This window comes from Oncorhynchus keta, chromosome 7 (genome assembly GCF_023373465.1).
Source record: "Oncorhynchus keta strain PuntledgeMale-10-30-2019 chromosome 7, Oket_V2, whole genome shotgun sequence".
Taxonomy (NCBI): Eukaryota; Metazoa; Chordata; class Actinopteri; order Salmoniformes; family Salmonidae; genus Oncorhynchus; species Oncorhynchus keta.
The window spans coordinates 41,744,664-41,768,399 of NC_068427.1; the positions used below are offsets into that span (position 1 = coordinate 41,744,664).

Below are 23,736 nucleotides of genomic sequence, written 5' to 3' on the forward strand. Positions count from 1 at the left end.
AAATGTTTACCTTTATTTAACTAGGCAAGTCAGTTAAGAACAAATTCTTATTTACAATGACAGCCTACCAGAAGGCAAAAGGCCTCCTACGGGGACGGGGGCTGGGATTAAAAAATATAGAACAAAACACACATAACAACAATCTACACACAATACCCCATAATGACAAAGCAAAAACAGTTTATTTTTATTTTTGCAAATATATACAGTTGAAGTCGGAAGATTACATACACCTTAGCCAAATACATTTAAACTCAGGTTTTCACAATTCCTGACATTTAATCCTAGTAAAAATTCACTGTCTTAGGTCAATTAGGATCACCACTTTATTTTAAGAATGTGAAATGTCAGAATAATAGAGAATTATATATTTCAGCTTTTATTTCTTTCATCACATTCCCAGTGGGTCAGAGGTTTACATACACTCCATTAGTATTTGGTAGCATTGCCTTTAAATTGTTTAACTTGGGTCAAACATTTCGGGTAGCCTTCCACAAGCTTCCCACAATAATTTGGGTGAATTTTGGCCCATTTCTCCCGACGGAGCTGGTGTAACTGAGTCAGGTTTGTAGGCCTCCTTGCTCACACACACTTTTTCAGTTCTGCCCACACATTTTCTATCGGATTGAGGTCAGGGCTTTGTGATGGCCACTCCAATACCTTGACGTTGCTGTCCTTAATCCATTTTGGCACAAATTTGGAAGTATGCTTGGGGTCATTGTCCATTTGGAAGACCCATTTGCAACCAAGGTTTAACTTCCTGACGGATGTCTTGAGATGTTGCTTCAATATATCCACATAATTTCCCTCCCTCATGAGGCCATCTATTTTGTGAAGTGCACCAGTTCCTCCTGCAGCAAAGCATCCCCACAACATGATGCTGCTACCCCCGTGCTTCACGGTTGGGATGGTGTTCTTCGGCTTGCATGCCTCCCCCTTTTTCCTCCAAACATAATGATGGTCATTATGGCCAAACAGTTATATTTTTGTTTCATCAGACCAGAGGACATTTCTCCAAAAAGTATGATCCTTGTCCCCATGTGCAGTTGCACACCGTAGTCTGGCTTTTTTATGGCGGTTTTGTAGCTGTGGCTTCTTCCTTGCTGAGCAGCCTTTCAGGTTATGTCGATATAGGACTCATTTTACTGTGGATATAGACACTTTTGTACCCGTGTCCTCCAGCATCTTCACAAGGTCCTTTGCTTTTGTTCTGGGATTGATTTGCACTTTTCACACCAAAGTACATTCATTTCTAGGAGACAGAACGAGTCTCCTTCCTGAGCAGTATGACGGCTGCGTGGTCCCATGGTGTTGATACTTGCGTAATATTGTTTGTACAGATGAACATGGTACCTTCAGGCATTTGGAAATTGCTCCCAAGGATGAACCACACTTGTGGAGGAGGTCTACAATTATTGTTTTTGAGGTCTTGGCTGATTTCTTTTGATTTTCCCATGTCAAGCAAAGAGGCACTGAGTTTGAAGGCACAGGTACACCTCCAATTGACTCAAATTATGTCAATTAGTCTATCAGAAGCTTCTAAAGCCTTGACATAATTTTCTGGAATTTTCCAAGTTGTTTAAAGGCACAGTCAACTTAGTGTGGTGACCTAAACTGGGATATGCTTAACACCCCGGCCGTCCTACAATCTTAAGCTAGATGCCCTCAATCTCACACAAATCATCAAGGAACCCACCAGGTACCACCCTAAATCCGTAAACATGGGCACCCTCATAGATATTATCCTGACCAACTTGCCCCCCAAATACACCTATGCTGTTTTCAATCAGGACCTCAGCGATCACTGCCTCATTGCCTGCATCCGTTATGGGTCCGCGGTCAAACGACCACCCCCATCACTGTCAATAGCTCCCTAAAACACTTCTGCGAGCAGGCTTTTCTAATAGTACTGGCCCGGGTATCCTGGAAGGACATTGACCTCATCCCGTCAGTTGAAGATGCCTGGTTGTTCTTAAAAAGTAATTTCCTCACCATCTTAAATAAGCATGCCCCTTTCAAAAAATGTAGAACTAAGAACATATATAGCCCTTGGTTCACTCCAGATCTGACTGCCCTTGACCAGCACAAAAACATCCTGTGGTGTACTGCACTAGCATCGAATAGTCGCTGCGATATGCAACTTTTCAGGGAAGTCAGGAACCAACAGTCAGTTAGGAAAGCAAAGGCTAGCTTTTTCAAACAGAAATTTGCCTCCTGTAGCTCTAATTCCAAAATGTTCTGGGATACTGTAAAGTCCATGGAGAATAAGAGCACCTCCTCCCAGCTGCCCACTGCACTGAGGCTAGGGAACACTGTCACCACCGATAAATCCACGATGATCGAGAATTTCAATAAGCATTTCTCTACGGCTGGCCATGCTTTCCTCCTGGCTACCCCAACCCCGGGCCAACAGCTCCACACCCCCCACAGCTACTTTCCCAAGCCTCCCAGCTTCTCCTTCACCCAAATTCAGATAGCAGATGTTCTGAAAGAGCTGCAAAACAGTCTGGGCTAGACAATGTGGACCCTCACATTCTAAAATTATTCGCCATGATTGTTGCAACCCCTATTACTTGTTTGTTCAACCTCTCTTTCTTATCGTCCAAGATTCCTAAAGATTGGAAAGCTGCCGCGGTCATCCCGCCCTTCAACAGGGGGAGACACTCTCGACCCAAACTGGTACAGACCTATATCCATCCTGCCCTGCCTTTCTAAAGTCTTCGAAAGCCAAGTTAACAAACAGATCACTGACCATTTAAAATCCCACGTACCTTCTCCGCTGTGCAATCTGGTTTCTGAGCTGGTCACGGGTGCACCTCAGCCATGCTCAAGGTCCTAAACAATATCATAACCGCCATCAATAAAAGACAGTACTGTGCAGCCGTCTTCATCTACCTGGCCAAGGCTTTTGACTCTGTCAATCACCGTATTCTTATCGGCAGACTCATCAGCCTTGGTTTCTCAAATGACTGCCTTGCCGGGTTCATCAACTACTTCTCAGATAGAGTTCAGTGTGTCAAATTGGAGGGCCTGTTGTCCGGACCTCTAGCAGGCTCTATGGGGGTACCACAGGGTTCAATTCTTGGGCTGACTCTTTCTCTGTATATATCAATGATGTCCTCTTGCTGCAGGTGATTCCTTGATTCACCTCCACGCAGACGACACCATTCTGTATACATCTGTCCCTTCTTTGGACACTGTGTTAACAAACCTCCAAACGAGCTTCAATGCCATACAACACTCCTTCCGTGGCCTCCAACTGTTCTTAAATGCTAGTAAAACTAAATGCATGCTCTTCAACCGATCGCTGCCCGCACCCACCCAGCCCGACCATACTACTCTGGATGGTTCTGACATAGAATATGTGGACAACTTCAAATAGCTAGGTGTCTGGCAAGACTGTAAACTCTCCTTCCAGACTCATATTAAGCATCTCCAATCCAAAATTAAATCTAGAATCGGCTTCCTATTTTGCAACAAAGCCTCCTTCACTCACGCTCCCAAACATACTAGAGGTCGACCAATTATGATTTTTCAATGCCGATACCGATTATTGGAGGACCAAAAAAGCCGATACCAATTAATCGGCCGATTTAAAAAATATATATATATATATATATATAAAAAAAATTAAAACAACTTTTTAAAACATTTATTTGTAATAATGACAATTACAACAATACTGAATGAACACTTTAACTTAATATAATACATCAATAAAATCAATTTAGCCTCAAATAAATAATGAAACAAAGTGTTGGAGAAGAAAGTAAAAGTGCAATATGTGCCATGTAAGAAAGCTAACATTTAAGTTCCTTGCTCAGAACATGAGAACATATGAAAGCTGGTGGTTCCTTTTAACATGAGTCTTCAATATTCCCAGGTAAGAAGTTTTAGGTTGTAGTTATTATAGGAATTATAGGACTATTTCCCTCTATACTATTTGTATTTCATTAACCTTTGACTATTGGATGTTCTTATAGGCACCTTAGTATTGCCAGTGCAACAGTATAGCTTCCGTCCCTCTCCTCGCTCTTCCCTGGGCTCGAACCAGGAACACAACGATAAAAGCCACCCTCGAAGCAGCGTTACCCATGCAGAGCAAGGGAAACAACCACCCCAAGGCTCAGAGCAAGTGACGTTTGAAACGCTATTAGTGTGCGCTAACTAGCCAGCCATTACACTTCGGTTACACCAGCCTCATCCCGGGAGTTGATAGGCTTGAAGTCAAAAACAGCGCAATGCTTGACGTACAACTAAGAACTGCTGGCAAAGCGCACGAAAGTGCTGTTTGAATGAATGTTTACGCGCCTGCTTCGGCCTAACACCGCTCAGTCAGATACTTGTATGCTCAGTCAGATTATACGCAACACAGGACACGCTAGATAATATCTAGTAATATCATCAACCATGTGTAGTTAACTAGTGATTATGATTGATTGTTTTTTTATAAAGTAAGTTTAATGTTAGCTAGCAACTTACCTTGGCTTACTGCATTCGCGTAACAGGTAGTCTCCTTGTGGAGTGCAACGAGTGCAACGGTTGTTATTGCGTTAGACTAGTTAACTGTGAGTTTGCAAGATTGGATCCCCCGAGCTGACAAGGTGAAAATCTGTAGTTCTGCCCCTGAACGACGCAGTTAACCCACCGTTCCTAGGCAGTCATTGAAAATAAGGTGTTCTTAACTGACTTGCCTAGTTAAATAAAGATTAAATTAATTCAAATTAATAAAAAATACAGATTTCCAATTGTTATGAAAAATTGATATCGGCCCTAATTAATCGGCCATTCCGATTAATCGGTCGACCTCTAAAACACCCTCGTAAAACTGACTATACTACCGATCCTCGACTTCGGCGATGTAATTTACAAAATAGCCTCCAACACTACTCCGCAAACTGGATGCAGTCTATTACAGTGCCATCCGTTTTGTCACCAAAGTCCCATATACCACCCACCACTGCAACATTTTTGCTCTCGTCGACTGGCCCTCGCTACATATTCGTCGCCAGACCCACTGGCTCCAGGTCATCTATAAGTCTTTGCTAGGTAACGCTCCGCCTTATCTCAGCTCACTGGTCACCATAACAACACCCATCCGTAGCACGCGCTCCAGCATGTATATCTCACTGGTCATCCCCAAAGCCAACACCCACTTTGGCCGCCTTTCCTTCCAGTTCCCTGCTGCCAATGACTGGAATGAATTGCAAAAATCGCTGAAGTGGAGACTTATCAGCTATCTGAGCAGTTTATTGATCGCTGCAGCTGTCCACAGCCCACCCAACTACCTACCTCATCCCCATATTTTTATTTACTTTTTTGCACACCAGTATTTCTACTTGCACATCATCATCTGTACATCTATCACTTCAGTGTTAATTTGCTAATTTGTAATTGCTTTGCTACTATGGCCAATTTATTGCCTTACCTCCTTACTCCATTTGCACACACGGTATATATATTTTTCTAATGTGTTATTGACTGTACTTTTGTTAATCCTATGTGCAACTCTGTGTTGTTTTTTGTTGCACTGCTTTGCTTCATCTTGGCCAGGTCGCAGTTGTAAATGAGAACTTGTTCTCAACTGGCCTACCTGGTTAAATAAAGGTGAAATAAAAATGAATATGTAAACTTCTGACCAATTGGAATTGTGATTAAGTGAAATAATCTGTCTAAACAATTGTTAGAACAATTACTTGTGTCATGCACAAAGTAGTGTCCTAACTGACTTGCCAAATGTATAGTTTGTTAACAAGGAATTTGTGGAGTGGTTGAAAAAAGGAGTTTTAATGACTCCAACCTAAGTGTATGTAAACTTCTGACTTCAACTGTAATATCACATTTACATATTCAGACTCTTTACTCAATACTTTGTTGAAGCACCTTAGGCAGCGATTACAGCCTTGAATCTTCTAGGCTATGCGCTACAAATTTAGCACACCTGTATTTGGGGATTTTCTCCCATTCTTTACTGCAGAGCTATTTTCAAGTCTCTACAGAGATGTTCGATCAGGTTCAAGTCCAGGCTTGGCCTGGGCCACTCAAGGACATGCAGAGACTTGTCCCGAAGCCACTCCTGTGTTGTCTTGGCTGTGTGCTTAGGGTCATTGTCCTGTTGGAAGGTGAACCTTCGCCCCCAGTCTGAGGTCCTGAGCACTCTGGAACAGGTTTTCATCAAGGATCTCTCTTTTTTCTCTCTTTCATCTTTCCGTCGATCATGACTAGTCTCCCATTTCCTGCCGCTGAAAAACATTCCGAGCATAATGCTGCCAGCACCATGCTTCACCCTAGGATGGTGCAGCATAATGCTGCCAGCACCATGCTTCACCCTAGGATGGTGCCAGGTTTCTTCCAGACGTGATGTTTGGCATTCAGGCCAAAAAGTTCAGTCTTGGTTTCATCAGACCAGAGAATCTTGTTTCTCATGGTCGGAGTCACTCCAAGCCAGCTGCCGTGCCTTTTACTGAGGAGTGGCTTCCGTCTGGCCGCTCTACAAAAACTGTTTTCGTGTTGTCATGAAGGGGTATCGTGTGGAGATTGATGAGGAATTTAGAATAGGGCTGTAAAGTAAATAAATGGAAAAAGTCGAGGGGTCTAAATACTTTCCGACTGCATTGTATCGCTATCGGGGCTCTAGTTAGGAGTACTATTAGAGTGCGGGGAAATAATCTATATAAAAAGCACTGGGATGTTTGACATGCTAAAATAGACGTGGCTATTTGCCTTGTGAAATAAAACTACTTCCATCAAGGGCTAGAATACAAAAAGTATTTCAACCCTTGACGCTACTACAGATTATATTTTCAATTTGCATTACAAAGTAATGTAGTGGAGGCTGATGTATTAGCACGTTAATCAAATGCAATGTTCTAGTTCTCATAACTCATCACATATATGTATTATGCTTTCTTAGTTACCACACCCGTTGATTTTTCAAAGGGCCTCGTTAATCACATTCACAACTCTTTCTAGTTATCGGCAACAAATATTTAATCAGTACCACAGCGCTATCTGCTGTTAATCGGTTGACATGATTGTGTGGACTACAAGTCCCATAAGGAAGCGTTAGTGCCTACGGACTACTACACCCATCATGCTAATTTAGTTCAGCGATGAGATTGAACGTTCTAGCACAGTTTCTAATACTTTCAGAATAGAAACGACTGGACAGCATTAGAAAACAGAAAAAGCCAACACATTTTATTAAAATGCTTTGGTTTGAAGGCTCTATTCCAGCAGCCATCATCTCAGCCAAAGAACAGAGCTCCATCTTCGTCGTCGTAATAACAGGTATTGTTAGGTAGATTACGGTAGCTAGCCAGCGCAGATTTGCTAGCCAACCAGTTGAGTTGAATGATTCGCTAATGTAGCTAAAACACTGAGACCAAACGAGCTCTGTCATTGTCAGTAAACTAGCTATGAATATCAACAACATGACGTGCTTCTACACCTGCATTGGTTGCTGTTTGGGGTTTTAGGCTGGGTTTCTGTACAGCACTTTGAGATATCAGCTGATGTACGAAGGGCTATGTAAATAAATTTGATTTGACAAAGTGTTAGCCAACGGGTCGAAACGGAAAGGAATGACAGCTGTCAAATATCAGCTAACGTTAAATAATACGATTTACCTGGTTTAGTTAATTGTTCGCTAACTGGTTAGTTCTAGCCGCTAATGACAACCAATATGTCTGGCTAGCTTTGACGTTACATACAACAGAAACATAGATGGCGTTTGTCATTATTCACCGTTCGTTCCTTGCCTAATTTCAGTAGAACCAGCGACTGTCACCACCAACATACTTGTCTTGTGGGCAGTGCGTGTGATGCGGATAATTCACCACTTCTGACATTCTTGTCTTCTACCAGGCGACGATGAGGTGTCAGCACAAATGATGTCCAGTTGGGAGGACGACGGAGTGGCCGAGGTCTCCCATAACTGCTGTGTCGCAATCAAGGTGGATGCCAAGAGGTAGCCTATAATGCAATCCTACACTTGTGTGGATATGATACACACTGCTTCCTTACCTTATTTTTCAAATGACGTTAGTAATACTAACATAAATGTTATGTCTTGTGTTTAATGCTTTTTTCTTCCAGCGAGACATGCTCTCAGTTCTCTCAAATCTGTATCCTTCTCCTCCAAAGGGTTTTTATAACCCCTATATTTGGACTATTGTTTCTGATCCCTCAGTCATAATTTTGTGTAGAAAATGTTCCATCTCTTCTAATACCTGTGATTATTCACCAACCATATTCTTTCAGACATATTCTAGACTATGTAATCAAGTCCAATCCCTTTTATTATTGTTATTATTATTATTATTATTATTATGTTGTGCACTTTGGTTTGCCCTTAACTTCCCCTTGAAGACCCGGTGGTGTGCATCCCGTCCAGTTTCTTTATTGGAGAGAATGGAATCCCCCTGGAAGTTGTTGCCGGGAGTGTCTCTGCAGAGGAACTCACGAAAAGAATCGACAAAGTCAAACAGGTAAGACTTAAATAGAAAAGACAAACAATAACAGTAACTTGTTTTCAAGAGCGCTGAGGGAGTCACACTGAACATGCATCTCTTGTGCCTTACAGATGCACGCCCAGCAGATAGCAAGCGAGGGACTGGAAGCAGGGACCCCCGTGGAGGCTTGGCCACCAGCCGTGGTAGCCTCAGAGCCAGCCCCAGCACAGCCCCCCTCACCCCCACTGGAGCTCCAGCCTAGCCACGCACCACCTGCAGCGCCAGCCACATCTAAAGGTGTGTTTGTGTGTCAGACCACCGTGGACGATGCTGATTAATGATGGTTCACCACAGGAGTTTTGCTGCATAACAATGCAACAAAATACGAGCAGTTGCGCTATACAGAAATGTCATTCTGTGTGTGTTACTAGATATGCTACATGACTAAAATTATGAGGACAGCTGCTCGTCGAACATCTCATTCCAAAATCATGGGCATTAATATGGAGTTGGGCCCCCCTTTGCTGCTCTAACAGCCTCCACTCTTCCACTATATGATGGAACATTGCTGCAGGGACTAGCTTCCATTCAGCCACAAGAGTATTCGTGAGGTCGGGCACTGATGTTGGGCGATTAAGACTTCCTCGCCTCGCAGTCGGCGTAACAATTCATACCGAAGGTTTTTGATGGGGTTGAGGTCAGGCCTCTGCAGGCCAGTCAAGTTCTTCCACACCGATCTCGACAAACCATTGCTGTATGGACCTCGCTTTATGCAGGGGACATTGTCTTGCTGAAACAGGAAAGGGCCTTCCCCCAAACTCTTGCCAAAAAGTTGGAAGCACAGAATTGTCTAGAATATCATAGTATGCTGTAGCCTATGATCCCACTTCACTGGAACTAAGGGGCGTGGCCCGAACCATGAAAGTCAGCCGCAGACCATTATTCCTCCTCCACCAAACTTTACAGTTGGCATTATGCATTGGGGAAGGTAGCGTTCTCCTGGCATCCGCCAAACCCAGATTCTTCTGTCGGACTGCCAGATGATGAAACGTGATTCATCACTCAAGAGAAAGCGTTTTCCCTGCTCCAAAGTCCAATGGCGGTGAATTTTACACCACTCCAGCTGAGGCTTGGCATTGCACATGATGATCTTAGGCTTGTGTTCAGCTGCTTGGCCATGGAAACTCATTTCATGAAGCTCCTGAGGAAGACTTGTGCTGACGTTGCTTCCAGAGGCAGTTGGAACTTGGTAGTGAGTGTTGCAACTGAGGACAGATGATTTTTACGTGCTTCAGCATTCGGCGGTCCCGTTCTGTGAGCTTGTGTGGCCTACCACTTCGCGTCTGAGCCGTTGTTGCTCCTAGACGTTTCTACTTCATAATAACACCACTTAGAGTTGACTGAGCTCTTCAGTAAGACCATTCTACTGCCAATGTTTGTCTATGGAGATGGCATGGCTGTGTGCTCGATTCTATACACCTGTCAGCATGGGGTGTGGCTGAAATAGCTGAATCCACTCATTTGAAGGGGTGTCCCCATACCTTTGTATATTGTGTCCTGTTGATATGAACAACAATGTGTAGACTTCAATAGAGACACTGACATGATTGCTGTTTCTCAAAATGTATGGATCCAAATCAAAGTATGCAAAACGGAGCACGGAGGGCACTTCTTGAATGCATACTCCGTTTGTACATATTTTGAAGTATGCATCAATGCAAGCTTCAACTGAAAGTATGCACAGAAATATGAAACAACCATGTAAAAAAATAAATATATATATATATTTCTCCACACTCGTCCTCACAAGAAACATACTCGAGAGAACGGCAGTATGCATATTGAGAAACACGCACTGATAATGATTTCTGTAATCCGCTTGTGGTTCTGCTCAGAATCCCTGTCCAGGCCAGCAGAGGAAGGCGGAGCATCAGCCTCAGTGGTCGTCACCCCCGGGGAAGACGGGAGCTCATCGTCAGACGACGCATCAACCAGCTCTCAGCCTGACAGGGTCCTTGATGCTAAGGTGGAGAGGTAGGAACGACACACAACGGAGGAACAGGGATGGAGGGTTGAAATATGCTTTGTCTTCTGAAACTTTCCCTTCTGTAGGTTAACAAAGAAACTGGAGGAGAGACGGGATGAGAAAAAGAAAGAGGTAAAGAATACTGACACTTCCCCTACTGACACCTTGCTGGTGTCCCCTACTTACACCTCACTGGTGTCCCCTACTGACACCTCCCCCTACTGACACCTTGGTGGTGTCCCCTACTGACACCTCCCCAACTGACACCTCCGCTGGTGTCCCCTGCTGACACCTCCCCTACTGACACCTACTGACACCTCCCCTACTGACACCTCCCCTACTGACACCTTGCTGGTGTCCCTTACTGACACCTCCCCCTACTGACACCTTGGTGGTGTCCCCTACTGACACCTCCCCAACTGACACCTCCGCTGGTGTCCCCTGCTGACACCTCCCCTACTGACACCTACTGACACCTCCCCTACTGACACCTCCCCTACTGACACCTCCCCTACTGACACCTCCCCTACTGACACCTCCCCTACTTGCACCTCGCTGGTGTCCCCTACTGACACCTCCCCTACTTGCACCTCGCTGGTGTCCCCTACTGACACCTCCCCTACTTGCACCTCGCTGGTGTCCCCTACTGACACCTCCCCAGCTGACACCTCCGCTGGTGTCCCCTGCTGACCCTCCGCTGGTGTCCCCTGCTGACCCTCCGCTGGTGTCCCCTACTGACACCTCCCCAGCTGACACCTCCGCTGGTGTCCCCTGCTGACCCTCCGCTGGTGTCCCATGCGACCCTCTGCTGGTGTCCCCTACTGACACCTCCCCTGCTGACCCTCCGCCGGTGTCCCCTACTGACACCTCCCCAGCTGACACCTCCGCTGGTGTCCCCTGCTGACCCTCTGCTGGTGTCCCCTACTGACACCTCCCCAGCTGACACCTCCGCTGGTGTCCCCTGCTGACCCTCCGCTGGTGTCCCATGCGACCCTCTGCTGGTGTCCCCTACTGACACCTCCCCAGCTGACACCTCCGCTGGTGTCCCCTGCTGACCCTCCGCCGGTGTCCCCTACTGACACCTCCCCTACTGACACCTCGCTGGTGTCCCCTACTGACACCTCCCCAGCTGACACCTCCGCTGGTGTCCCCTGCTGACCCTCTGCTGGTGTCCCCTACTGACACCTCCCCAGCTGACACCTCCGCTGGTGTCCCCTACTGACACCGCCCATACTGACATCTCCCATACTGACACCTCGCCGTTGTCCCTTACTGACACCACACATACTGACACCTCCCATACTGACACCTCACCGGTGGCCAATACTGCTCTTTTAATACTATATAATGTACATTTTGACTAATCTATATGTGTATACATAGTATGGATGGCCTATTGATACTTGTGTGCGCCTGTATCTATTTCTGTGTGATGATGGTCAGGGTGAAATAAAGGAGATGGAGAGAAGGAAGATGGGGAAGGAGATGCTGGACTTCAAGATGAAGAACGAGGATGAGAAGACCAAGCGCATTATGGATGAGAGGAGCAGAGAGAAGGCAGAGGAGAAGGCTGCCAGGGAGCGTGTCAAAGCACAGATCGCCCTGGTAAACAAATGCATCAAGCTCTCACCTCTCTGCTTCAAAACCCAAAAGACTGAACTAAAAATAATAATCCCTTGTTGGGCTTCTCTGATTAAACTTTTACTCATAACTCCCTCTAGTGGCCCGAGTGAACACTACAGGGTTTGGTGATGAAATAGACAATGTTTGTTGTTGTGGTGGTGTGGAATGAGTATAGGGGCTGGCTGATGCAAGTTTGTCCCACAGGACCGTGCTGACAGAGCTGCCCGCTATGCCAATAACCAGGAGGAGGTGGAGGTAGCCCGGCTGGCAGCACTGCAGGCCAGACAAGCAGAGGCGGAAGCCAAGAAGGAGATCGTACACAGGGAGAGGAGGTATGGAGTTACTTTAGTCACAGGAGAAAATGTAGATTCACTTTAAACAGTTTTTATTTTTTTTATTTATTTTTTTTACACCCAAGAAGTTCTATGTCACCACTAATGTAATCATAGAATAACATTTTTTTTTTAAATGTTATTTTCCTCCAGCGCCATAGCAAGAATACAGTTCCGTCTCCCAGATGGTTCTTTCTTCACCAGGCAGTTCTCCTCAGAGGCCAGACTGAATGAGGCTCGGCAGTTTGCTGTCAATGTAAGACTTTTTCCAACTCAAGTTAGACAACTGAACATTAAGAACATGTTCATTCTCTCTGGTGGAATATGATATTAAATATCATAATGCCGGTTGTCACTAAAGAGTTTGTATTTCTCCTTTCAGGAAGTGGGAAATCGCTATGGCAACTTCTCCCTGGCGACTATGTTCCCTCGCAGGGAGTTTACGGCTGACGACCTGGGTAAGACTCTACTGGAGTTGGAGCTGGCTCCCGGTGCCTCCATAGTCCTGCTGCCTGTGAGTGACTGGAAACCAAATACAACTCCCATTTTCCACTTTGTCATTTGTGAATTGACAACAAGACAGTGTCATATCACTGCACAGTTAGATTTAGTCCTTGTACATGCATGTGTAACCGATGTGAAATGGCTAGCTAGTTAGCGGTGGTGCGCACTAATAGTGTTTCAATCAGGTGACGTCACTTGCTCTGAGACCTGAAGTAGTTGTTCCCCTTGCTCTGCAAGGGACGTGGCTTTTGTAGTGCGATGGGTAACGATGCTTTGTGGGTGTCAGTTGTCGATGTGTGCAGTGGGTCCCCGGTCCAAGCCCAGGTAGGGGCGAGGAGAGGGACGGATTGGTCTTTTTTCCCATGTTTGTTTTCGGGTCTTTTTGCTTGTTTTCCCTGGTAAAATGACAACACTGAGTATAATGTGTTTTCTATTATTCCTAACTGCTTCCAGCAAACAGGACGGCCCAATAACACAGTGGTGCAGTCTGGAGGGGGTATCTGGGCTGTGTTGGGTACCATCCTCTACCCCCTTCTGGCTGTGTGGAGGTTCCTGAGTGGCTTCCTCTTCACCAGCCCCGCCACCCCCGGAGCAGCAGGCGCCAGAGGCCCAGCCCAGCAGCCCAACACTAACTCAGGCTCTGGTTCCTCCTCCTCATCTGCTGAACCGAAGAGGTGAGGCCCCATCCAGCAGGCTCTTCGATATACACTCCTATGTTTAGGAGTAGCTGAGATTGTTGTGATGGTACATTATGGTTAGGAGTTCAGTTGACGAGACTTTGCCCGATTGTTACAATGTACAATTACATTGAAATTGAATGGTTAGACTCGTCCAGGTTAATCTTTATCAGGTTTCATAACAGAAACATGCATTGTTGTTGTAGCCAGAGTGAATAATAATAATTCTGAGAATGAATCTAGGGGTTTGATTGAATAGTGTGGTTGTGTAAGATTGGGTGTTCTAAAGCCTAATTGGTTTGTTTCACATCCATTTTCACTTTTTCAGAGAAACCCTTCGCAAACGCACACTGGAGAAGCAACCAGTAGACTTCAAACGAGACGGTAAAATCCACAGGCTACGGAATCACCAGGACAGTGAGGATGAAAATAACACTTGGAACGGCAACTCTACCCAGCAGATGTAGTGCAATAACACTCCCCCCCCTCCCCCTCTTCCTTCCCTCCTGCTAATAATAGGGCTGTTTGTTTTATGTTTATCTTGTCTAAGCCTGTACTCTGCTCCTCCCCTGCATGGGTAGATGTAATCAAGTTTACCTCCCGACCGTTGGGCTTGAACAGAGAAGACCCCCTTTGTGTTGAAACTGTTACTTGATTCATTCAGCCTCCTTACAGAATACAACCAGCCGGGGGGACCGTCAGTATCCTGACATGTCTACTGTATGATGAAGGGCTGAGACAGGTGTTGATTGATGGCCTTGTCTAAATGAGAACTTTTGTTTAATTTAACATTTAACATTCAATAACCAGATAAAATGGTGTTTAATGCTGTATAATACGAGGCCTGTGTGTGTAGCAGTATTTAATCAAGGCTGTGACCCCTTGGTATAGACTACCTCCCTCGGCAGTAGAATGTGCTTCTACTACTAGTTGAACATGGGAAACCACTGTACTGCTCTCATTTAACTATGGGAATAAAAATGTTTTCCAATAAACAATCATTTGGCTGGCTCTATAATTCTGTTAAATCAAGCCTTACCATAATACTTTTTGTTGGTTTGTTTGCAATGTCATCTAATGAGCTGTGAATAACAGTGACTCAATCAGATCTTTATTGGTTACAGATGTGCAAAATACAATTGATTTGAGATTCTTGCTTCCGCAGCAGTGCTTTATAAAATGGTAATTATGACCTACAGTTGTGTGTGTGTATATATATATATATATATATATGTATATATATATATATATATATATATATGTATATATATATGTATATGTATATATATATATATATAGCACAGGATACTGATTAATTTACATCTGTCCCTAATTTTAATGTCACACTGTTTTGTGAACTCTCGTTTTAATATGGTCAAACTATTTCTTTAGAAAAGAAACAGTCAAATCAGTGTAAAAGCAGGTGAGCTGGTTCTACTGTTCATTTGCTAGTGTTTTGTGGTAGAAAACCGAGTAGGTCGAGCAATGCATGTCAACCCTGTTCCCCATAGACTGGCTAGAAATGTTATACAAAATGTAAGCTTGCATTCAATTGCCCCTCCTTGCACACAACAAACTTCTATTTTCATGGCTGACTTAAGATTACTATAGTATTTTATTTAACCCCTTGAAATGGGGAAAACAACTTTTCTTGAACATGCATGTGCTCTTATGATCATATTAAAATTAGGTGAAGTTACACTTCTCAAAAGGCACTGAATTGGTGGAACGACCCAGCTAACATTGTCATGATAATTTCAAAAACAAACAACCATTGAGGCTGTATACAACTGTATATAAGAAGTATTTTTGTTGTCTGTCTTTTCTATATATACAGTTGGAGTCTTAAACTCATTTTTCAACCACTCCACATTTCTTGTTAAACTATAGTTTTGGCAAGACGGTTAGGACATCTACTTATTTCATGACACAATTGTCCCAACAATTGTTTACAGATTATTTCACAATTCCAGTGGGTCAGAAGTTTACATACACTAAATTGACTGTGCCTTTAAACAGCTTGGAAAATTCAGTCATGGCTTAAGAAGCTTCTCATAGGCTAATTGACATAATTAGTCAATTGGAGGTGTACCTGTGGATGTATTTCAAGGCCTACCTTCAAACTTAGTGCCTCTTTGCTTGACATCACAGGAAAATCAGAAGAAATCCACCAAGACCTCCAAATTGTTTTTTGTTTTTTAGACCTCCACAGGTCTGGTTCATCCTTGGGAACAATTTCCAAACACCTGAAGGTACCACGTTCATCTGTATCAACACCATGGGACCACGCAGCCGTCATACTGCTCAAGTTCTGTCTCCTAGAGATAAAAGTACTTGCAAATCAATCCCAGAACAACAGCAAAGGACGTTGTGAAGATGCTGGAGGAAACAGGTACAAAAGTATCTATATCCACAGTAAAACGAGTCCTATATCGACATAACCTGAAAGGCTACTCAGCAAGGAAGAAGCCACTGCTTCAAAACCGCCATAAAAGCCAGACTACGGTTTGCAACTGCACATGGGGAAAAAGATTGTACTTTTTGGAGAAATGTCCTCTGGTTTAATGAAATAAAAATAGAACTGTTTGGCCATAATGACCATCGCTATGTTTGGAGGAAAAAGGGGGGGGCTTGCAAGCTGAAGAACACCATCCCAAAATCATATTGAAGCAACATCTCAAGACAGTCTGGAAGTTAAAGTTTGGTCGCAATGGGTCCAAATGGACAATGACCCCAAACATACTTCCGAAGTTGTGCAAAATGGCTTTAGAACAACAAAGTCAAGGTATTGGAGTGGCAATCACAAAGCCTTGACCTCAATCCCATAGAAAGCAAGGAGGCCTACAAACCTGACTCAGTTACACCAGCTCTGTCAGGAGGAATGGGCCAAAATTCACCCAACTTATTGTGGGAAGCTTGTGGAAGGTTACCCAAAACGTTTGACCCAAGTTAAGCAATTTAAAGGCTATGCTACCGAATACTAATTGAGTGTATGTAAATTTCTGACCCCCTGGGAATGTGATGAAAGAAATAGAAGCTGAAATAAATAATTCTCTGCTATTATTCTGACATTTCACATTCTTAAAATAAAGGGGTGATCCTAACTGTCCTAAGACACAGAATTGTACTAGGATTAAATGTCAGGAATGGTGAAAAACTGAGTTTAAATGTATTTGGCTAAGGTGTATGTAAACTAGCGACTTCAACTATAACTTATTTTAATATCTTATGTTCTTATCTGTACTTTGTCATGTATTTGTACGTGTTATGTGGATGCCAGGTAGAGTAGCTGCTGCATGTGCAGTAGCTAATGGGGATTCTAATAAACTAAACATGTCACAGCTTCGACCTGGTTAAAGAGCCTCATACCTAAGAAAATATCAATACTCCACTTTAAGGCATTAGGTCTACTAGCCTCCTAAGTACTTGACAAGTTTTTAATTGTTGTTTCAGTGCAGCCCTTAAATTAATATTCCCATCTCTCAGATGATCATGAAGCTGATGAGGTAGTCTGGATAGGCACCTGCATCACAGAACACCACGTAGATAAATGGATTCTGCAGATCATTGACGGCACAGTCATGTAGCCCCTGGCGGAGGTCAGCGGGGTTCAGGGGGTTCGGCTCCTTCATGCCATGCACCCCCAGGCAGGGTGAACCCACCAGTGCCCTGGCACGGTACATATACTTCAGTCCACTGGCATCTGGTTTGGAGTATGTATCGTGGCACGAGTACCACATCTCTTTGGCAAAGTAAGTCCCGTCGCCGTATGCAGTAGCTAAAAGGAAAACAGACTCCAGGTTAATTAAACACAATGAAAATGGAGGGCTTCATCTTCAGGAATCTAGTCAAACCACAAGACTGTTTTTGCTGTGATAAGAACTTTAAATTGTTTGCTAAATCTTTGATTAAGCTCCTCCTAAGAGCACTGTCAGTATCTACCTGAAGATCTATCATCCAGCAGTAACGAGGCTATAGATTGTTCCGTACCGTTTCTCCCACAGAAGCTCCTGTTGAAACCACAGGTGTTGATTTTCTGACAGATGTCTTCGGTTGTTCCGTGGTAAAGATTCAGCTCATTCTTGTTTTTGGGATACTTCTTATCCATCGCCTGTTTTTTCACTGCGTACCTCTGCCACTGGTCTTTGCTCTGAATCCTCTGGATCTGTCAGTGGTCAGTGATAATAGAGAAAACCAACATTTTTCTTCTGGTTATATATGTAATCTACATATCACAGCAGTAACACCTCACTGAGAGCGCAAACCACTGCTTTTAATCAGGGCAAGGCGACCGGAAACATGACCGAATACAAACAGTGTAGCTATTCCCTCCGCAAGGCAATCATACAAGCTAAGCGTCAGTATAGAGACAAAGTAGAGTCGCAATTCAACGGCCCAGACACAAAAGGTATGTGGCAGGGTCTACAGTCAATCACGAGTTACAAAAAGAAAACCAGCCCCGTTGCGGACCACGATGTCCTGCTCCCAGACAAACTAAACAACATCTTTGCTCGTTTTGAGGACAATACAGTGCCAACGACACGGCCCGCTACCAAAACCTGCGGGCTCTCCTTCACCACAGCCAACTTGAGTAGAGCATTTAAATGTGTTAAACCTCCCAAGGCTGCCGGCCCAGACGGCATCCCGAGCTGCGTCCTCAGAGCATGCGCAGACCAGCTGGCTGGTGTGTTTACGGACATATTCAATCTATCCTTATCCCAGTCTGCTGTGCCCACATGCTTCAAGAGGGCCACCATTGTTCCAGTTCCCAAGAAAGCTAAGGTAACTGAGCGAAATGACTATCGCCCAGTAGCACTCACCTCCGTCATCATGAAGTGCTTTGAGAGACTAGACAAGGATCATATCACCTCCACCCTACCTGACACCCTAGACCCACTCCAATTTGCTTACGCCCCAATAGGTCCACAGACGATGCAATCACAATCACACTGCCCTATCCCATCTGGACAAGAGGAATACCTATATAAGAATGCTGTTCATCGATAACAGCTCACCATTCAACACCATAATACCCTCCAAACTCATCATTAAGCTCGAGACCCTGGGTCTCGACCTCGCCTTGCGCAACTGGGCCCTGGACTTCCTGACGGGCCGCCCCCAGGTGGTGAGGGTGGGTAACAACATCTCCACCCCGCTGGTCCTCAACACTGGGGCCCCACAAGGGTGCGTTCTCAGCCCTCTCCTGTAGTCCCTGGTCACCCATGACTGCGCGGCCATGCACGCCTCCAACTCAATCATCATGTTTGCAGAGGACACTACAGTGGTAGGCTTGATTACCAACAACGATGAGATGGCCTACAGGGAGGAGGCGAGGGCCCTCGGAGTGTGGCTCTCCAGAGTGTAGTGAGGTCTGCACAACGCATCACCGGGGGCAAACTACCTGCCCTCCAGGACACCTACACCACCCGATGTCAGAGGAAGGCCAAAAAGATCAAGGACAACAACCACCCGAGCCACTGCCTGTTCACCCTGCTATCATCCAGAAGGCGAGGTCGGTACAGGTGCATCAAAGCTGGGACCGAGAGATTGAAAAACAGCTTCTATCTCAAGGCCATCAGACTGTTAAACAGCCATCACTAACATTGAGTGGCTGCTGCCAACATACTGACTCAATCTTTAGCCACTTTAATAATAAAAAATTGGATGTAATAAATAAATGTATAATGTCACTTTAAACTATGCCACTTTATAAAATGCTTACATACCCTACACTACTCATCTCATATGTACAGTGGGGAGAACAAGTATTTGATACACTGCCGATTTTGCAGGTTTTCCTACTTACAAAGCATGTAGAGGTCTGTCATTTTTATCATAGGTACACTTCAACTGTGAGAGATGGAATCTAAAACGAAAATCACATTGTATGATTTTTAAGTAATTAATACGCATTTTATTGCATGACATAAGTATTTGATCACCTACCAACCTGTAAGTCGCTCTGGATAAGAGCGTCTGCTAAATGACTTAAATGTAAATGCAAATGTAAGAATTCCGGCTCTCACAGACCTGTTAGTTTTTCTTTAAGAAGCCCTCCTGTTCTCCACTCATTACCAGTATTAACTGCACCTAATTTGAACTCATTACCTGTATAAAATACACCTGTCCACACACTCAATCAAACAGACTCCAACCTCTCCACAATGGCCAAGACCAGAGAGCTGTGTAAGGACATCAGGGGTAAAATTGTAGACCTGCACAATGCTGGGATGGGCTACAGGACAATAGTCAAGCAGCTTGGTGAGAAGGCAACAACTGGCGCAATTATTAGAAAATGGAAGAAGATCAAGATGACGGTCAATCACCCTCGGTCTGGGGCTCCATGCAAGATCTCACCTCGTGGGGCATCAATGATCATGAGGAAGGTGAGGGATCAGCCCAGAACTACACGGCAGGACCTGGTCAATGACCTGAAGAGAGCTGGGACCACAGTCTCAAAGAAAACCATTAGTAACACACTACACCGTCATGGATTAAAATCCTGCAGCGCACGCGAGGTCCCCCTGCTCAAGCCAGTGCATGTCCAGGCCCGTCTGAAGTTTGCCAATGACCATCTGGATGATCCAGAGGAGGAATGGGAGAAGGTCATGTGGTCTGATGAGACAAAAATATAGTTTTTTGGTCTAAACTCCAGTCACCATGTTTGGAGGAAGAAGAAGGATGAGTACAACCCCAAGAACACCATCCCAACCGTGAAGCACGGAGGTGGAAACATAATTCTTTGGGGATGCTTTTCTGCAAAGGGGACAGGACGACTGCACTGTATTGAGGGGAGGATGGATGGGGCCATGTATCGTGAGATCTTGGCCAACAACCTCCTTCCCTCAATAAGAGCATTGAAGATGGGTCGTGGCTGGGTCTTCCAGCATGACAACGACCCGAAACACACAGACAGGGCAACTCAGGAGTGGCTCCGTAAGAAGCATCTCAAGATCCTGGAGTGGCCTAGCCAGTCTCCAGACCTGAAGTCAATAGAAAATCTTTGGAGGGAGCTGAAAGTTCGTATTTTCCAGCGACAGCCCCGAAACCTGAAAGATCTGGAGAAGGTCTGTATGGAGGAGTTGGCCAAAATCCCTGCTGCAGTGTGTGAGCAAACCTGGTCAAGAACTACAGGAAACATATGATCTCTGTAATTGCAAAAAAAAGTTTTGTGTACCAAATATTAAGTTCTGCTTTTCTGATGTATCAAATACTTATGTCATGCAATAAAATGCAAATGAATTACTTAATCATACAATGTGATTTTCTGTATTTTTGTTTTAGATTCCGTCTCTCACAGAGAGACAGACCTCTACATACTTTGTAAGTAGGAAAATCGGCAAAATCGGCACTGTATCAAATACTTGTTCTCCCCACTATTCACTGTACTCTATACCATCTACTGCATCTATGCCGTTCGGCCATCGCTCATCCATATATTTATATGTACATATTCTTATTCATTCCTTTACACTTGTGTATATAAGGTAGTTGATGTGAAATTGTTAGATTATTTGTTAGATATTACTGCATGGTCGGAACTAGAAGCACAAGCATTTTACTACACTCGCATTAACATCTGCTAACCATGTGTATGCGGCAAATAAAATTTGATTTGATTTACCTGGATAATTTGAATGGTTGGCTGCGTATTAGTTTTTGGGTTCTTGCTGGTTGCAATGAACTCCTTCTCAATTCTCTGGTACTCTGCTGAATTGGGAGCCAGTGTGACGATCTCCAGATCCTTGCCCTCCATTCTAGTCCAGCTCTGTGGGAACTGAATGACGGCTGAAAAACAGACGCACAGTGGGAATAATTGAACAGATCAATCAATGTAAAAACACGACCATGAGCGTTATCACTGAAGTTTGACAGGAATATTCTCTTAATATTCTGTATTGGACACTGTATACAACTATACATTTGTATGAACTAAAAACTATACTTTCATCTAAAACATTTTCCTAAAACATGAAAACCGAGGCATTACCTGTTTCAGAGTCCACCACAAGGCTCCTTTTGACCCTGGTGATGGTCCCTTTGCTGTCAGTCTGCTGCATGTCCTTCAGGTCCACAGTGAATGTCTCCCCCTGGTGGTTATATTTAAAAAGCTTCTCTTTCTTGTGGAAGGCCAGCTCCAGATCATAGCTTAGACTACAGTCCAGCTCTCCCCAGGTCTCTCCCTCCCCCGCCTCCCAGCGCACTGTCTCCCTCAGCCTATTCTCCTCTCCCTCCCGGCTCTCCCTGTCCCTTGCCCCCTGCAGATAGTCCTTAATCTGGAGGACGGCAGAGAAAACGTCGTCTTTCTTCCCAGAGATGGTCATCTTGTCTGGGGACGCCACCAGCACATGGACCTGGTTCTTCTGGCTCAGGGCTACGATGGCCTCCTTCTGGGCCTCCAGGAGCAAGGGCAGGTGGCTGGAGAGAAGGTCCTGGCTAATGCACTCCTCAGAGATCAGCTCGTCCAGGAGTTTCTTCACCTTGGTCAGGCTGGCAGGGGAGGGCCCATACACCACAGCCTCCATACTGGGGAAGACCACGGCTGCTGTGGCACTGGCCAAAAACAGGGCTTGTTTGGTAGGGATGGGCTGGGTTGGTCTGGTTGTTTTGGCAGTTTTTGATGACTCTTTGGCTATGGGAATGAATTAAAAAACAAAGAGTGCTGTGAGGAGCCTTACAAGACTTTCAAAAACAACAACATTGTATGCTTTGGTTTTGTATTAATGAGGCAGGAAAAAAAACGATCTAATTCTGTATACAGCCAAATTCTTAAAGGCATATTGATGATTAAAGTCCCACTCCCACCTCCTTAGAACCTCATTTATCCACCGGATTGACTTAACAAAAGGCACATATTTTTGTGCACTTAAGTGTGTTTACTTTACTGTGGGACTTTAAGTTAAAGGTTGCAGCTTCAACTCTGGTCTTAAAACCCTGTCACCTACCTGCAGCCTTGGGGACCACCTTCTTGAACTTTTTCATAACCTCCTCAAAGTCCTTTATCATCTTGTTTTGGAATATAACAATGTGAATCGTTGTAACTGACGGAGTTCTGACGCTTATCAGTAAATCAGCTATTGCGGATATCATTGCATTCCCGACCTGCACTGCTCCCAAGTTACCAGCACCTGTACAAGGGCACAAACAATCTGTTAGAACAGACACTTGTGTCTTTAGTGTCCAGTGTATTTATTTGTTATATCTTCATACAGTACATGGACAGCAAATAATACACGTCACTGTAAGGTTTGCAACAATAATACTAGATTGTTATTATGCCTACCTGTTCCGAGCGCTGGGAAAGAGACCGATTGTATTTTCTCGTCTTCACACATCTTTAACACTTTAAGCATTGAGCTGGTGATCTCCTTCTCCTTGGTCTGTCCCACCATGTGAATGATGTGCTTGGTCTTGAGATTCCCAGGCTTGGTCATGACAACACCATCACTGGGTTGGGTCCCTGGGATCAGAACGGGGAAAAACGGATTAGCAAGTTGTTTTTTACTGTGTTAGAATGAATGTATATTAGGGATGTTTACGATTCGATACGTATCTATAGCTCCGATACAATACAGGAATAGATATGTTTGATTAGGGGAACGAATTGATGTGCTTTGGTTTCAATTTGACGTTATTGTTGCATGAACACATTCATTTTCCATTTTAAATTAAAATCTGCTGCTGATGGGAGCTCAGGAACTGGGCCTCTCTGAGCTGGATCGGTCTGAGATGACATCTCTGGGCCTCTCTGAGCTGGATCGGTCTGAGATGACATCTCTGGGCCTCTCTGAGCTGGATCGGTCTGAGATGACATCTCTGGGCCTCTCTGAGCTGGATCGGTCTGAGATGACATCTCTGAGTGGCCCTCTGTTAGTGTCTGTCAATGATGTGTATAGGCAACTAAGCTGAGCCATTGGTCAGACTAAGTGAACATGTACCACCCCACTATCAGATTAGAGTATTTGTTATTTTATTAGGATCCCCATGAGCTGTTGCGAAAGCAGCAGCTACTCTTCCTGGGGTCCACACAAAACATGAAATAATACCGAACATTAAGGACAGAACTACATACATTTGAAAACGGCACTCGTAGCCTACATATCAATACATACACACAAATA

At 44.5% G+C, this 23,736-nt stretch overlaps 2 protein-coding genes and 1 long non-coding RNA gene across 8 annotated transcripts in view; 1 reads left to right on the forward strand and 2 right to left on the reverse strand.

The window, feature by feature from the left end:
• Positions 1-14,613, forward strand: part of LOC118386381 (R3H domain-containing protein 1-like) — an 85,735-nt gene extending 71,122 nt beyond the window's left edge. Inside the window, 12 exon segments of the mRNA XM_052522932.1 lie at positions 7,867-7,969; positions 8,098-8,126; positions 8,371-8,489; positions 8,585-8,750; positions 10,349-10,487; positions 10,566-10,611; positions 11,923-12,084; positions 12,307-12,434; positions 12,588-12,690; positions 12,817-12,948; positions 13,392-13,612; positions 13,944-14,613. Coding sequence (XP_052378892.1) covers positions 7,867-7,969; positions 8,098-8,126; positions 8,371-8,489; positions 8,585-8,750; positions 10,349-10,487; positions 10,566-10,611; positions 11,923-12,084; positions 12,307-12,434; positions 12,588-12,690; positions 12,817-12,948; positions 13,392-13,612; positions 13,944-14,082 — 1,487 coding nt within the window. The 3' untranslated portion in view covers positions 14,083-14,613.
• Positions 10,618-11,723, reverse strand: LOC127931162 (uncharacterized). Of its 5 annotated transcripts, none has more exons than XR_008140031.1 (3): positions 11,616-11,723; positions 11,426-11,576; positions 10,618-11,259 (listed from the first exon to the last, which is right to left on the reverse strand). It is a non-coding gene; the product is annotated as an uncharacterized LOC127931162 (long non-coding RNA). The 5 variants fall into 5 exon arrangements; XR_008140033.1 differs by having other exon boundaries at positions 10,618-11,171; positions 11,236-11,576; XR_008140030.1 differs by having other exon boundaries at positions 10,618-11,195; positions 11,236-11,576.
• A 91-nt stretch (positions 14,614-14,704) lies between the features above and the next one.
• The window catches only part of parp14rs3 (poly(ADP-ribose) polymerase family member 14-related sequence 3), a 36,562-nt gene continuing 27,530 nt past the window's right edge, over positions 14,705-23,736 (reverse strand). For both annotated transcript variants that reach the window (XM_035774109.2, XM_035774108.2), the window contains exons 21-26: positions 22,899-23,075; positions 22,561-22,743; positions 21,606-22,247; positions 21,240-21,403; positions 17,606-17,780; positions 14,705-17,393 (exon numbers count right to left, since the gene is read on the reverse strand). In XM_035774109.2, coding sequence (XP_035630002.1) covers positions 17,098-17,393; positions 17,606-17,780; positions 21,240-21,403; positions 21,606-22,247; positions 22,561-22,743; positions 22,899-23,075 — 1,637 coding nt within the window. In that variant the 3' untranslated portion in view covers positions 14,705-17,097. The remainder of the gene's footprint in view (positions 17,394-17,605; positions 17,781-21,239; positions 21,404-21,605; positions 22,248-22,560; positions 22,744-22,898; positions 23,076-23,736) is intronic.